The sequence below is a fragment of the Coloeus monedula genome (assembly GCF_965178545.1).
Source record: "Coloeus monedula genome assembly, chromosome: 1".
Lineage (NCBI taxonomy): Eukaryota > Metazoa > Chordata > Aves > Passeriformes > Corvidae > Coloeus > Coloeus monedula.
In genome coordinates this window covers 68370458-68387044 of record NC_138781.1, presented here as the reverse complement: position 1 = coordinate 68387044, position 16587 = coordinate 68370458, and the positions used below count along the sequence as shown (strand labels likewise).

Below are 16587 nucleotides of genomic sequence, written 5' to 3'. Positions count from 1 at the left end.
GGACAACTCCTCCACCAGTGGTACCAAAAGCCACCCTTATTTGACTTACCTGGTCCAATACCCACTTTAATAATATCTGCTCCAGAAATAATAAGTTCTTCTACCATCTCTCCTGTCACCACATTGCCTGCCTAGACAAAAAGAACAATATCACATGTACAGGAGACTTCAAGACTACTGCAGTAATGATGATAATGTAAAGTCTTATCCAGAGCTTTTACAAGTTGAACTATACAGAGTATGGGAAAATATAGTTCACCATACTGTTCAATGCATGTGCCACCAAGATTAAATCAGTCATACAGGTACATTCTCAAGTCAAATGAATTTAACGATTAGTCCAGTAAACCCTGATCCTTAGCATCCCATCAGGAGATCTGCTTCATCATCCATCCCCCTACTCCTCACCCAGAGGCTCTCAACCACATCATCCCTAACCATAAGGGCTATTCTTCTCTCTAATATACAGTGAACTCCTCCACCTCTCCTACCTAGAGACCTCCACACCTTTTGCGTAACTCACTTTGCAGGAAGATGTTCAGATCTTGTTTAAAACTCTGGAAAATATCTTTTTCCTTTAGGATTCAGCATTTTGCCCACTGAAAGAGTAACTAAGGTACTATTCTTCTAATTTTGTACATGGGTGCCAAAATTGGTATGTACATCCAGACTATATAAATCTGAGCATTCATACAATTTGGTTGTGGTGATACCAGTGGTTAAAAACAGGGGTTTGGTTCCCTCTGCATGACCGTTGCAGAGATACAGAGAGCATGCTGTTTAGGGTGACATCTTCTTTGAAAGAAGTTCTGAATTGGTTTGTGTTCTTTACCGTATTTTTCCTTGCACTTCAATAGCTCTTTTCCTCCTTTTGGCTACATTGTTATCTTTGTTGAAAGTGAAGGCAGCTCTCTCAGCCTTCATCTTCTGTCTTCTAGAAATCTTCTTCTATTGGCTCTCCACACCCCTAATAATTGCTTTGTCTCTGTTTGCCTTCACAGACTTCCTTGAAGTCATACCAGACAGATGTTTCTTGAGCCTGAGGAATGCAAACTATTCACAGTGGTACAGGCGAGTTCTCACCAAGTCTTTGCACAACACTTGCCTTTTCTGGAAATATCTTGCCTGACACACAAGAATGCATTTGCCTGGCTCACAGTCACCTTGTGATCTACTCATGCCTCCAGGACCATTTACCTACTCCAAACTGTAGCAGAAACTTGTAGCACTTCCCCTGACATTGGGTTACCTGATACTAGAGTATGGTTTTTCACACGTGGTTTATTGAGGTAGGGGCTCTCTTCTGACACAGCCTCAGCTGGCATGGAGTATGGGGCCTGTTGTAGTAACATACCATGAGATACAGATTTTTCTGGTCCATGGATGCTGTGAATGCCAGTGTGATGAAATTACCGATACTTTTAATAAAAGAAACTACAAAACAACCTTCTAGCACGCACTTGATAATTGGCTTGCAAAACTGGTGCAGTAACTGCAGAGAGCTGCCAGTCTATGTCTACTCAGTTAAAGAAACATTTTGATACAAGCTCAGCGTGACAAGACAGGCCCTTGCGTGTGTCTAAATGTGGATCTGATGGATCAGCCATCAGTGTGAAGCTAGAGATTAATTCCCTTGCCAGGAGTGTCCACTGTCCAGATGACTTTTGGAGAAAAGACAGTCTTCAAAGAACAAAGATTTCAAATGACATTTGAATCCTATTCAAAGGAGATTTATGAGCTAAAACCTATCCTTTGAGTTACATTTGAAAACAAACTGTTAGCCAGTGCATTTTCAGACCACGCTTTCCTCTCTGCAAAGGGCTGCACAAGGCAAATGAACGCTGACATAGCACATGCTGAACCAACTCACTATAGGCTGTACTAATTGCATTCCCATACTCTGGGGGAATATTGTACAGGAATGCAATCCTATAAATTGCACTCCACAATTGAAGAAGAACGTGAAGGTCTTCGAATGTGCCAGAAGAAGGTAGCAAAGTTGGTGATGGGCCTGAAAGGCAGGTATTGGGGGGAGTGGCCAAGGCACCGGGTTTGTCTAGCTTGGAGAGAAGGTGGCCAAGGGGTGACCTCATTGCTCACTACAGCTTCCTGAAGAGGGGAAGTGGAGAGGGAGATGCCGCGTTCTCTCTGGGATCCAGTGACAGGATGCATATGAATGACTCAAAGCTGTGTCCCTCAGGGAGGTTCAGACCTGACGTGAGGAATCAATTCTTAAGCGAGAGGTTGGACAAACCCTAGAACAGGCTTCCTAGAGAGGTGGCCAATGCCCTATGCCTCTCAGTGTTTAGTTTCCCAGGTCTTTCCTCATACCCTTCTCATAAACTGGAGTAACACTGTCTCACCTTCTGTCAGCAGGAATCTCCCCACACTCTCAAGACCTTTGATAAGAGATGAGAGGGGTCTTGCTAGCTCCTTCAGTACTCTGGGACATTTACAAGCCAATTTTGTTTTTATTTCAGCTCTGTGGCTTGTCTCATGTGTACAGAATGTTCCTAACTAGAAAAACTGCACAAGATAAACCCCCAGTTTTCCAAATCACCTGTTTTGCACTAGTACCAAGATGGGCTATTAATTTGTGGAGATCTAAATTTATATCTAGAGATGTTCAGAAAATCTCTTACATAATGATATTGCAGGACTTAGCAAGTGTTTGTAGCCATACTGATATGGGCAGAGGAGGAGGCAAATTCTAAAATCCTTACTTAGTATTTTCTTAGCTTTTATGCAAACATAACTACTGCTGAAGTCAACAGAAGGGCACCTGGGGAATACTGGGCAAGGCCTGTTCTCCACTTACTGATTTCTGACTCCTATTTCACCATTTATTTATTTTTATTGAATTTTGCTTCCTCCTTTTATTAGCTTGAAACAGCTGACAAGCCACCACCTGACGCACTTATAAAAACAATGATAATACAAAGCAGCAATTTGTGGTCTATTATACAGGACCACTTAACTTTGCTCAAAAGAGCATGATATTGATTAAAAATAAAATAGAACAGTCAGGAAATAAAGAATATATAATAGGTGCAGTGTTTCAGCAAAGTGCTGCTTCCTTTCTGCTCAGCAGTAGTTTGTTATACTAAGTGCTGTACATTCCAAGGTGGGGTGATGGAGAATGTGCCACTTAGGACATGAAGGAAGCAGTTTACCTCTGGAAGGCAGAAGACCACCTGTGCTGTATGACACACACCACACTACAACTTGGTGAAATACTGGAATACATGCAAAAGATGCATTAAAATCAGTGGTTCCATGAGATTTGGGACCAAATATGTATTTAACTTAAACAGCAGTGTCTCCTTATTAGCAGAGCATAGAGGGTTGTCAAACTGTCTCTTCAGAAATGCTAACCAGACGTTTACTGTTAAGTTACTGCTAGAAAATGTTGGAACTGCATATGTTGATTCAAAATGCTCATCCTAGCAGGGAAAAGCACTTATGTCCCCAGCATACATTTTTTCCTGGAATGCATGTACACACATCAGTGATTTCTGTCTTTCTGAATCTGCAGATCCTTAACAAATTTTCAAGGAAGACGCAGAGCTCTACATAGCAGACTTCAACCTGCCAATGAGAGGCCTGCTTCTTTTAGGTACCTTTTGCAGACCTCAGAGAGCACAAAAAAAACACTATGAGAGAGGCACAGCTATCTGTATGTGAAGAGACCCCACTGTCACGCAGAAGGGAAATCTGTGTTCTCACATCCAGCTGAACTCTGCCTTACTGAAACCAATGCTTTGTCTTACCATTGATACCAGTAGGACAGCTGAATAGAAGCAAAAGGGTTTTTGAAGTCCCCACTGGTATGGTAAAGCCAGAATACTTCAACTCAAAAAAAAAAATCTGAAAAGGTCAATATAGAAAGACTAAGACTACAGAAATGAAACCCTCTTAAAATTAACTTGAAAGAATGGAACGCAATTGGAACCTGCACAGTGAAGTCACTACAGAGAATACATGTTATAGTGTGTTTACACAAGTAGTCAGGGAACACAGCAATTAGTGCAAGTATTGTGATGTACCATCACTCAGCATGAGGCTTCAACTGAGCATCACCCTGGGTCATACCAGCACTATCCAGGATGACTGAACTGTGGGTCAGTCCTGAGGAAAATCTTGGCCTCAGAGAAGTCAAAGGAAGCTTCCCTACTGACTTTAATGAGATCAGGATTTTACCTAACAGGATTATAAAGACTATGGCTTCTCTGACAGATACAAAATTAGTGAGCACAGTAGGGCAGTGCCTCTGAATTTCAGTCAGGCATTTGATACTGTGCCTCATGAAAGCCTGCTATAAATATCAACTCATACTGCCTAAGACAGGAACACTGCTGCACTGATTGAAAGCTGCTGGCAAATGGCAATGGATCGAGCTGGGGAGAAGTGTCTATGACAACAGTTCTCAAACTTTCTTCTTGTATCCTAGAGGAAAGCACAGTCTGTGCCTCCACATTATCAGGAAGACGGCCAAAGGACACTTCCCACCCACCAAAGCAAGGGGTGCTTAACCATGAGATGGAGGGAGATGCCCTCTCCAAGGCTGAGCCATACCCAGTGGGTGTTTGCACTCAGTACTTTGCCTGACCTGAGATGGGCTCGGCAGCATCACCGTCTACTATCCTGGGATCCTGCCTGGCTCCTGTTCTGAGACCTCAGCCCTGGTGGACACGCCATGACTGCATTTACTCTGGTGTGTGTTCCAGGGATGAACTGGGAGCATTCTGCATTGCTTTCTCTGACTCCTGCCTCCAGCTAAGGCCCAGAAAAGTTCTGCTACTGACTCCAAGGAAGAGCAACAGTTTCTGGCTCCTGCTGTTTCCCTCTGCTTCTGCTTTGCAGTTCTGCTTGTCTCCTTCTCTGGCCCGCATTTGTGGCTGCTACAGTATCTCCAAGTGCATTCCTGCCTCAGTTTTCTTCCTGCCACACTCCCTGCTCCCCCCTCAGGGTTGCTCCTGTATCATGAACAGACGAATTCTATGAAAAGAAAAATTCAGGATAAAAACTTGGCAAATCTTGCTAGCAAAGATAACTTAGCTTGCAAACAGACTTTCAGGGTGATGGAATAACCCTAATGTCTACAATTAAACTAATAAATAAGGACTATGTAACCTGTAATATAAAGGCTCTGATCCTCCATCATGAACATTGACTAAAGGTTTTCTTTAGCAAGCAAGCCCAATGGATGCACATAACGCTGTGCAACAGCAAAAGAGCCCAAAGGGTGATCCTCCTCAGGATCTTCCTGGTCCCGGGAGGCACTTGTGAGACATTCAGAAGACTTAAATACTCCTTCTTCCCCCATTCCCAACCTGATGAGTGATTTAAGACAAGTCATGTACCTTTGTGCCTGTTTGTCTTCCCTACCCTTGGTGTTCCATGGAGAAACTGATCTTCTTTGTAAATGAATACAAAACGCAGGAGTGAAAAAACCTTGTGTCAGAACCAGGCAGAAGAAAATAAGGTAATGTGATTATAGAAGCAAGTATTTAAAAAGACAAAAACATGCATTTGAAAGGCTGTTACACAAGAGACATCCTCCATCTGCATGGGAGTATTGGCCACAGAGAGTACTACACTAACCACAGTTGCTTTGCACATCCCCTTTCAACCTCAGAGCTGAACCCATTACATGGCCCCTGGGAACACACATTCCCCGAGATCCACAGTTGGTTTACTGTTATGTATTGCACTGCAGCTGACTGTGGAATGAATAGTCATGCTGAGGAAAGCAAACAAGACAGCCTGCAAGGTCCTGGAGATCACTTTCAGCCATGAGAAAGCTTCTTTATTTTTATACCTCCTATTTAACTGCTAGCCCTTTTGTTTGAAAGCCACAACACCAGAGAACATATTGCAGGCATAGCAAACACATCAAAGCAGTCAGAACAGGTAGCAGCAGGACATGTCTTCCAGATAACCATTAAAAGGAGCCTCGACCAGCTCCTGCATTTCAGCCAGGAACAGCTTCAAAAGGCCATTTTGGCACAGAGTGTGCACTCACTTGGAAGCGGGGTAGAGGTGGGTGTCTCTAGTTGAATCAGACACCTTCAGGACTGAACAGACTCTGGAGGCTTTGGAAAACTGAAGGTTTTTGAACACCCCGAGTTTATTAGCATGTTTTTAGGAATGGAAATTATCACTGTGCAGAGATGAAAAACACAAGCCATATTAAGCCACATTCAGAGAAAGGAGCTACAACCAGAGAAGGTAACTGAACAGATCAGGGCTGTAAATGTGTTCAAGCAGGTGGTGCTGTCAGGACAATGAGGCCTAAAGTAACAATAACCTTAGCCACAAAAGCAGAGATACCAGGAAGACAGCTGAACAGTCATGGAAGGCAGATGAGACTGGCCTAAGAACCCTGGACTAAAATCTGGGCTTGATATCTGACTTTGACATTGACCTTCTCTGCCTCCTGGGCAATTCATCTTGGTTGAGTTCCCTCCTCACTCAGAAAAGTCAGCAATCTGTGGGGAGGTGGAGGAGGGCATAACACACAATTTTCTTTTCACTCCTGATAGAGATGATCTTTGGCTTTAACTATGTGATTTAAGCTCCCTCCCACAACTCTTCAAAGACAAAGACACTGGAGTAATCATGTCACTAGGGTCAATACTTCAGATCCAAAGCAAGGAAACAGCTTCTTCTCTCACTGCAGTGAACATGAAGCAAAAAGCTCAAAAGGTCCACATTTATAATTTCATAGTTTGAAAACCTCTCTCCAAAGCCATGGGAAGTATGACCATACCAAGATGGTTCTCATGTCTCCTGGTAGCTGTTGAAGAATGCCTATTCATCAGCCTATGATAACCCAGAATCCAACAACGATTCCAGCCCACTTCAATTTTCCATCATTCAGAAGCAAGAACACTGCCTTCCTCCAACATGGGAGAAGGGAATGCATCCTCCCCTGAGCTGTTTGAACATGTTATTCTCTATTGAACAAAGGCAGAATGTGCATTTAGGAACATTTTTACTTCACATTTACTTTACATGCATGAAGCTTTATCTCTGGCATAGAAAAGTAGGCACTAAACACATGATTTTTTTTCTGCACTGGCTTGAAGAAAGGCTGGTAGCCTCATTATAGATCTGCTTCTTGTTTGAGGATTTCTGCTATTCTCATGGAAACAATTCAGACATTTCTTCAAGAGCCCCAGGAAAGCAGCAGTAGCGCTCTGCTGCAGGAGTTACATGTCCATGCAAACATCCTACCCTTGGTGCACAAGGGCTGAAGGAAGCATGGAATTAGCACTCTTGAGATGGGATAGTAACATCACAGAAAGCACCAGCATTGACCATTTTGCTCCCTGATAATGCTGTCCTCAACACCCCTGTCATTCTTATCATGGGCAAGGACCAGTGCATTGAGCTGTCTTTGAGAGATCTAACAGTCATTGACCTCAACTGGCCAGAAATGTTGGCACATTCCCACAGCAAACGTCTGCTTGGAATCACCAAAATAAACCCATACACGTAACGATTAGAGGTCTCATCTAGAGTGGGAAGGAGGACATGAGTAGGAAAAGAACTGGATCCACCCAGTCCTCCATGCCAACTTCAATCAAAAAGCTGTGTCAGAGCACACACTAAACATTCCCACAGAAATCATCAGCAATGGAAGATGGACAATGCCAAATTGTTACTAAACATCCTTCCTTGCTTCCCTTCTTTTGCTAGCTTCTGATGCCTACCAATCAATCTCTGGGTCCTGTTCCTGGACAGAATTCTCACACACACACCCTCCACCCTTTCTATGCACTTACCATAATGGTGTGATGTGGGAACAGGGCACGGACAGACTTCACAAACTCCACAAAATACTCTGAATAGCCGTTTGCCACATCCAGGCAGATGAATTTGATAGCTGGAATGGCCTCTAGAATCCTTGTTAACTTGTTCAAATCATCTTGTCCACTACCTGAGCTTGCTGCTACATGCTAAAAAAATAGAGAGAACAAAACAGAGTAGTAGGTTGCAAAAACTGACATAAACACACACACAATTTGTATGTCTTTTCCTGCATAATCTTGGCAGGACTTGTGCTGGTAACCAGTGAAAAATCACACTATGTAATATGAAATAAATACCTTCCTGGGAAAATCAGTGTGCTATTTCTGTCTTGTTTAAATGATATAAAAGAGAGGGAAATTAGCATTTTAGCATTCATTCACAAGTGGATTGTCACAGGCAAATATAATCACCTGAGATCAATCAAGGTTCAGCCATACTCATCTTAACACAAACATAGATGAAGGCCTAACTTGGTATATTTCCAGCAAGTTAGAGTGGAAAATCTGGGGCACTGTCAGAGAGTAAAATTTAGGTCTTTAAGTTCACCAAGCACTCCTGTGATCTACAGAATCACAGAATAATTTTGTTTGGAAGGGTCCTCTGGCGATTTTGTAGTCCAATCCCCTTTCTCAAGCAGGGTCAGCTACCATTGAAAACAAGCAGATTGCTTCTTCATCTTCCAATAAGTTCTTTCCAAAAGAAAAATAGTTTCCACAGTTGTTGGCCTACAAAACCTCTGCAGAAATCCAAGGTCACAGTGCAAGCCAGTATTTAATCACTAGGAGGTCCTATTCCAGTCATGTACCACAAATAAGTTAAGTTTAAAAGTGTTCAGACACAGGACACTCTGGGGACCACTTTCTACCCTGTGGTGGCATGTAAGTAATCCTGACTGGCCTAAGTGCTAGGCTCACTTTCAGACAACTCTGTAATCAATAGCCTTTATAATATAGTTCTAAAATGTGCCATAGGTAAAGATCCAATACAGCTGTGTGGTATTTTTTTCCATGCAGAGAAAAATCAAAAACGGCACGGAACTTTGAGCAGAAGGGGAGATAGCCAGGAACACTTACAGTGCCTCTCCTGGTACAGGGGCCTGCCAGAAGAAAAGAAGGAATCTGAATGTGGAAAAGTCAGAACTTAAGTCAATGTTTAAATTTACTAAATATAATGAGGCTAGGACCCTGTGAACAAGTGGGGCAGCACAGCCAGGAATAGCTCAAAGTGAGCTCTATTGCAGGAGAGCAAGTGGAAGACACACAAGCTCTGACAACTGCCAATGCTCATTCCTGCCTAGGCCCAGCACCTGGGCCACTCCATCCTGCAGACTCCAGATCCACCTGCACACCTGATGGCAAAGACTCTGCCCAGCACAAGGGTGTGCAGGGCCAGCCTGTGGTTGGGTTACTTGAAATTATTCACATCTGTGCACTACCACAGCTCCCAACAGCAACAGAAGCACAGTACTCACACCTACTCCCAAGTATTTCCTCCTTCTTTGTTCAGGATACTTCTCTGTTTCCATTCCAGGCATATATAAACTTTGCTTTTTTGCATTTTAATATAAACACTTTTGTAATGGACTCACATAGCTGTTGTTTTAAACCAGGACAAGCCACTTCCCTTGATGAATTTAAGAATAGCAAATATCTTCATTCCCCAAAACCTCACTTGACAACAGTTTTCCCAAGAGACTCCCAGTGCATGTGAGTTCAGAACAAAGCAATAAACCATAATAATTTACAGTAGAAAAATGTACCTCAAGGCATTCTGGGTGATTGGCAGCAAACAGTTTCCATTCTTCCAGAGAATAATGCTTGTGAATTGCAGTGAACATTGCATGCTAGCAAAAAACCAAGAGAACTGATATTAATGTCCACATTAGTAATTTTTCCCTCAGCTGCAAAATAAGACATTAGAAAATCCGCTTTTAAGTATAGGCTCATCCTGCTTGGAAGAAACAGTAGCAGCAAACAACAGACCAGGCAACCGTAAACAGCTCTTCAGAAGGCTGGCATACTTAGCCAACCTTTCAGGACCAGGTTTATGATATGTTCCATTAAGCTACTGTCAGTATTTTGAATGTGACAGAGCCTCATTAACGTAGAAATTGCTGCAGCTTTATCCCATAAGCTACACTTTCAAAACTTGTCAGCTAATATTTCTTTTCTGGCAGGGAACACAAAGGGACCTCAAAAACTAAGCTCTAGAAGCTCCACCTGAAGCTGAGCTACACCCAAGATGGAAGCTTCCAAGTATGGAAGCATCTCCACTGAAACTTGCTTATATCAGGAGCCCTGTTTTTGTTCTGGAGTTTTAAATTCATGTTCTCCTGTTCTCCAACAAACTTAGATAAAAATTAACAAAGGCTGCTCACTGTCACCCAGCAGTTTCCCAACTGTTGTAGAAATGAGAGTTGAGACTTACTTTTGCCATAACCACAGCCATTTCAAACGTCCCCACGGTGTCCATGTTTGCCACTATAATGGGAATTCCTGTGTATGTCTGCTTGGAGTTACGGAAGGTGAAGGTGCGCGTGAGGTCGACCTGCAATGAACAGACACACATTCTTTTAAATAACTGATTGTAATAGAACACAAGTTTTTGCCGCAGATTTCAGATACAGCACGTTTAGACAGAGCTTCTTGATTTTCCTCACATTTCCTGTTCCTTTTGTTTCACTATTACATCCTTAATTTTTTTTACAACTTCTGCCTTCCAAACAAGAAAAAAAATTTAAAAGAATGTTTTCTGCATTAAATAGAGCTCTTACTTAAGAAAAAGAATCAAAATAAAATTTTAAAAAGGAGAAAGAACAAGGCAGAAGGACTTGGAAAGAAATGACAATGAGGATCCTGGGTTATTGCATACAGAAGTAATCTCAGCTGTTTGTATGGCTGCCTGAGAAACTCAAGCTTAAGTCCTAACTCCACAGAAGTCAGAATTGCAGCTTGCTCCATCTCCAGGGCTTAGAGGACTTTGTCTCTATTTAGGGTAAATGACAATATAATAAAGTATGCTCTTTTGGTCATGGTTACCGGCACTCTTGCCATACACTATGAACAATCATACCTTGCCTTGCTAAACCAAGCAGCTGCTAGTTTCTAAGTTAATGTCTTAAAACTGTATCCGCCTTCACCTTCAAAGTTATTTCTTCTTCAGCACCTTCAAATGATCATGGTAACATCAGGCATTTTTTTTCCTTACATCTGCAAGAGGTATTATCAAATTAGATCGGTTCCCACTGGCCTACCTAGGATCTTCCTATCTAGGAGAAAAAAGCTCAAAAGGAGAAAAAAAAGAAATGCACAACTGTAAGATATTAGTTTAGTCTCTAGCCACAATGAAGGCTCCTTCACTTTTCATTAATCCTCACTGCAACTTTAACCCAGTAACATTTGGAGACCTGAAGTAAACTGAAATCCATCACCAAAAAGAAAGCAACAGAAAAAATATAGGATTTTTTTACTATTTATTTAAAACACACTTTGAGCACTGCCAAATTGCAGGCTAGATTCTGATTAATATTGTGAGGGATTTATTACTGGTTTGTATAAGAGAAAGAACTTTGTGCCTCAGTGATAAACTGTGAATCAGGTTCTCATATAAGCTCATAAGTGAAGGGTCACTTTCGTGAACAATCTAAGATATATCTTAATGGAGACTCTCCTTTCTCCCATTTACTATCAGAGGTCTAATTCTCCAGCCATCGTGGATGACAAACCATTCTTACAAGAAATTTAGTTGCAGCTAACATTAGAAAATAATACAAAGAAGATAGGTATGAAACAAGTATGAAAGTTTGATTTACTTTACTCCCTCTTAATACAATGTATTAACTAGAACCATGGAGGAGGGGGAGAGAGAGGGGAAACAAGAGTATCCCACAACCAGTTCCACACAGATACCAGCACCAGAACCACTGCCTTACAGTTTTACAAAGGAAAAACATCTCTTTCCAAAGGAGAAGAGCTGTGTTTCAGAAAAGACATCAAAATATTCCAAAATAGACACTCACAAGACAAGGCAAGAACTTGCCTTGTAATTTTTTTAGTCCTTCACACCTTTAGCATCTCCAATATCCCACAGCAGTAAGACAAATTATACGTTGCATAAAAACTACAACCTTTGCCCGGTAATTACATTCAGTGCTTCTTCTTGTTTTATGAGAGACAATTAACAACCGGTGCTCAGTTTCACCTTTTCCATTCCACTCCTCATTTCATGGACTTTTAGCATATCCTCCACAGCTGACTCTTCTCCGTATCAAATTATCCTAGTATGTTTAGGTTTCTCCTCATGTGGAAATCAGTCAACACTACTGATCATGCTGGCTGCCATTCTCTCTACCTATTTTAGCAATTTGTGCTGTTCTTGTGGACTTATTTAAATTTACAAAATTTAAATTAACGACTTCCTACAGGACACTTGTCTGGTGAACTTGTAATGGACAGAGTGCATGAGTAAGCCCAGTCAAGGCAAGAACAGGCTATGTGAGTACCAAGACCTCACAGACAGATAATGTTGCTCCCACTCCCATCCTTGCTCTAACAAATTTTGATATTTGAATTCAAGCATCACATTTTTCTGATATCTTTCCAAAAGGAGAAAGCAACCATGGAAAACAAAGACAGAGCAAGGAATCAGAAACAAATATCAACATAGCAAACCTACAAGAAGATCTGCAAACATCCCAAACTGTCTCTCTAAGAAGCTGACTTAACTCTAGTCACTGCATAAAAAGCTATCCTTGCGCAAAACGAGGCATTCACACCAGAGAAGCAGATGCTTGCTGATATAAGCTTCAAAGCAGCAGCTTGCTGGGTAACAGGCACTGTAGTATGCTGCCTCTGTTCCTCTGCCAGAACTATTTATTTATATTCTTGTTTTGAAGCAGACTGGGGCTGTCCATTTCAGATCTGGCTCTCACAGACTCTGTTTATCCCTGTTGCCACAGCCTCAGTGATGGTGTCCAATTTCTTAACCTTCATCGGTTTTCACTGACCCCCTCACGACACGCACTTTTTCTCATCTGCAACGTTTTAACAGTTCATCACAGCTACCCGTTACAACCCTGCCATATCAGCTCATGTTCCTCCTATCGTTTTCCCTTCCCAGCAGCCCTTCTTTCCACAGCCTGCACGCTGCTAAATATACAAAACACTGCACTTGAAGGAGCCATGTGTCTGCCACTCACTCGGTGGAGCACAGCTCCACCTGTTTGCCAGGCCGGCACAGTGAATTTTAAGGAGAGATCCATAGGTCCCCAAGCAAATGGCTCAAAAGTGCCCACAGGCTCTATGTGCAGCAATGGCATACGATGAGGAGTTACTTGGCTGGGACACTGTTCATCGTAAATTAAAAATTACTTGCCAGAAATCAACTTTCTACTGAGAGGGCCTCTCTGATCTTACACCTCATGATGGCAAAGTTGTTCGTTGTTATCCTCAAAATCCCTGGCCATAGGCACATAGTAAACACGGCCTCCCTGCTTCCCTTTCCCTTTCTACCTCAGTCTCTCTAACAACTCCATGTCCCCTGGAGAAAGCCTTAATCCTCTTTTCATCCCCCAATACAACATAATTCCTTCTTTAGTCAAACTAAATCCTTTGTTAACCTTGGGGTTATGTGGGGTAAACGAGAAGGCACCTTCGATCCTGAAGCAGCCATCTTTTTTTGTGGTGGCAATCGATCCTCATGGGATTGATTTCCTGGGGTCTTTCCCGATCCCTGATGAGAGAGAACTACAGCACTGTTCCGGCTAACGGTGGCCCTGGGCCAGCAGGGACACAGAGCCCCAGGGGGACCCCAGTGCTCCACACACGCAGGTCACAAGTGGCTTAAACCCAAGCGAGGGTGAAACGCACCCATCGCCCCAGGTTTGATGGGATTTCCCTTAGTACTCCCCATGATGGGGTTCCAGCCCGGGGCACCCTGCGCACTGGGAAGCGCTCCCCAGCGTCTTCGCGGGGTTTGTTTTGCAATTATTTTTTTAAAGAGCACATCAACTCCTCCGTATCAGCACCGCCCACAGCCCCCGAGGCTGAGGGCAATGCTGCCTGTCAGGTGGCATCACCGGCTTCAGCCGGCCCAAGCTGCGGGGCGGGTAACCGGACACCCCTGTCCTGCAGCGCTGCCGCTTCGCCGCCGACGCCCCCTCCGAAACCGGAGGTCAGCCTCCGCTCAGCCCCGCAGAGGCACCTGTTAGGGGCAAGCAATCCCCCACCGCCCCCCTTATATTTTAGCTTGAGGAGCGAGGGAGGCCAGCGCGGCACCGGCTTGCGGCACCGGCTTGCGGCACCCGCCGCCCCCCGCTCCGCCGGGGCCGCGGGGGACACGCCACGGGCTCCGCAACCCCGGCCACGTCCTCCCCTCCTGGCAGCAGCGGCATCCCCCCGCCACGCAAAGGGCGTCCCGATCGGGGAGGGCATTGCTGCTATAGACCGGGAAACAAAAATAAAGCAGGGGAGGAAGGCGGGTTAAGGAAGTTAAGCGTTGGGGGGGACGGGGGGGGGGAAAGCATGCTGGGTTTGGATGTCCCCACCTCTGATCTGCTTTTGAGGCTGCTCCTTTTAGGTCTGACCAGGACATCTTTAAAGTCCAGTTTGAGGTCTGCGTCTACCCGGGGCATCTCGCTGGGGTGTCGGGGTGCGGGGGCCGGGGCTGTCCTGGCGGCGGCAGTGGCGGCCCTGCTGTGCTGGCTGCACCGCCCCGCCCGCAGAGCCGAGCCGAGCCGAGCCGAGCCGCGCCGGCCAAAGCCCGCCAGCCGCGCACCGAGCGTATTTATAGGGCGCGGGCACCGGGCCCCATCGCTTTATTAGGCGAGAGCTGTTTTTAGCTGAGCGGCCGGCCGGGGCCGGCCTCTGCCCCTTCCCCCGCCGCAGCTACCCCCGCCTCTCCGCCGGGCAGCGTGCGGTGGGGGGCAGACGGGGACGCGTCGCCCGCCCGCAACCGCCCCGTGCGGGGCGAGGCACCGGCGGCACCGCGGCGGCCTTAAGGGCAAAGCAAGGGCAGAGGAAATGGCGCCTCCATGTGACCGAGCGAGCCCCGGCGCCGCCGGTACCGGGTGCGGGAGCCCGGCCGTGCTGGCTGTCTGCTGCAGGGCTGAACGAACATCTTGGCCTCCCTCTACCTTCCACCGAACAGGCGGGGGCTGGCGGCGCTCCCCAACGCTGTTAGGGCTGCTGCAGCACGGCCCAAAATGCTGTGCCTCCAGCCACAGAAAAAACACAGCACTTAGTGTAGCTGGGCTTTCGTGGGAATCCCGCTTCCCGGGTGCTCTGCTCTGAGCCCAAACTCGGCCCCCTCCCTGCCCGGCATCTGGTAATACTGGGGCAGAGCTCGGCTCCCAGTCGCACTGCAGAGGGCCAGAGTGTGGTTTTGGCGTTAGAGACGTTGAGAAATGTGCAGCTGGTTGGTCATAGAGTGGTCAGAGCACCAGCCACCTGCAGCTGCCTCAGTAATTTCCTATTTCACTGCACTTAGAGAAGCAACAGGGAGCTTTTCTGTTTGGTTGGGTTTGTTTTTTTTTTTTTTTCCGAGCATACATGAGGCTGATTTGTGACTATTTCCTCCATTTTCAATGGTGCTAGCCACGGTTCAACACACAGTCACAAACCACTCATAGCAGCAGGATTGCACGTGCTGAGTCCATCTACATCTGCTGCCAGAGGGATCAATACAGGGTTGCCAGATACTACATGAGATGACTTCCACAGGAGCTTTGAGCCTTAAAGTCTATTTAATTATGAAGTCAGTGGGTAGTAAGATTTGGACTTCTTTGAAAGACACATGAGCTAAGCCTTGTTAGTGACTGGAAACTGAAGCCTGGGACAGTTCCTCGGACACATTGCAGGAGGAGGTAGCACTCTCTCCTTTATCTGAAAGTTACATTCGTCTAGTCAACACCCTGCCTCCCGCAGAGCTCTTTTACACCTCTTTGCCCAAGTGTCCCAGATAGTCCAGTATGACCAAGCATGAGCCTGGGGCTTTACACAGAAGGCAGGGCATTTGAGTGCTTGCAGTTTTGATTGTCCAGGTTGAGAGGCCTTGAATCTGGGACTTTAGGACTTCAGATGATGTTCCAGGAGAGCCTTGCCATTGTAGGTATTTCCCACAGAGATATTCAGGGAAGAGGACTCTATAATTAGTCTCATCTGCATAACAGAGGCCACTCATTTGGTGTTTTCTCCACAATATAACAGAACTATTAAAACATGTTTTTCAGACAGACGTATGTGCCACCATTTACTGCTAAGTAATAGGAGTACTTATGAGAATGGGTCCTTTGGAAGTGGCATGTCTGTAGCAGAGGACTGAGAATGGAAAAAACCAAATGCCTTCTGTCTGTGCCTAGCACCATGTCTTCCATTTGCCCTCATGGCAGGCATGTGATGCTGAGAAGAAAGAAAGAAGCCACTGCACTGTGAGTGCAAAAGGTCAGCACTGTTGTTAAGAGTAGGAGATTGAGGCTACAGTGATATGTGTGAGCCACAGAAAATGCATGCCTGATACTGTTTATAATTTCCAGTATTTTAGTGTCCACTCACAGAGCTCACAGTGCTATTTTCCTGCAGATCACAGTATCTTCTAATATCCAGTAATTCCCCATATACACATACTAACAGACTAGTTAGGTGTCTCAGATCAGCTTGAGTGTTCTTTAAAGTTTACAAATTCTCCAGTTTCTTACTTCAAGATGTATTTTCTGTAATCAAAATTACGTTTTCTTGCTGAACCACCTCTGTTTTTTTCATTGTCCTTTCTGAA

The 16587-nt window shown here is 44.8% G+C and overlaps 1 protein-coding gene across 1 annotated transcript in view; it reads right to left on the bottom strand.

Moving 5' to 3' along the window:
• The window catches only part of GMPR (guanosine monophosphate reductase), a 42374-nt gene extending 27624 nt beyond the window's left edge, over window positions 1-14750 (bottom strand). The window contains exons 1-5 of the mRNA XM_082291423.1: window positions 14363-14750; window positions 10246-10365; window positions 9578-9661; window positions 7791-7964; window positions 50-131 (exon numbers count right to left, since the gene is read on the bottom strand). Coding sequence (XP_082147549.1) covers window positions 50-131; window positions 7791-7964; window positions 9578-9661; window positions 10246-10365; window positions 14363-14449 — 547 coding nt within the window. The 5' untranslated portion in view covers window positions 14450-14750. The remainder of the gene's footprint in view (window positions 1-49; window positions 132-7790; window positions 7965-9577; window positions 9662-10245; window positions 10366-14362) is intronic.
• Between the last annotated feature and the right edge of the window lie 1837 nt (window positions 14751-16587).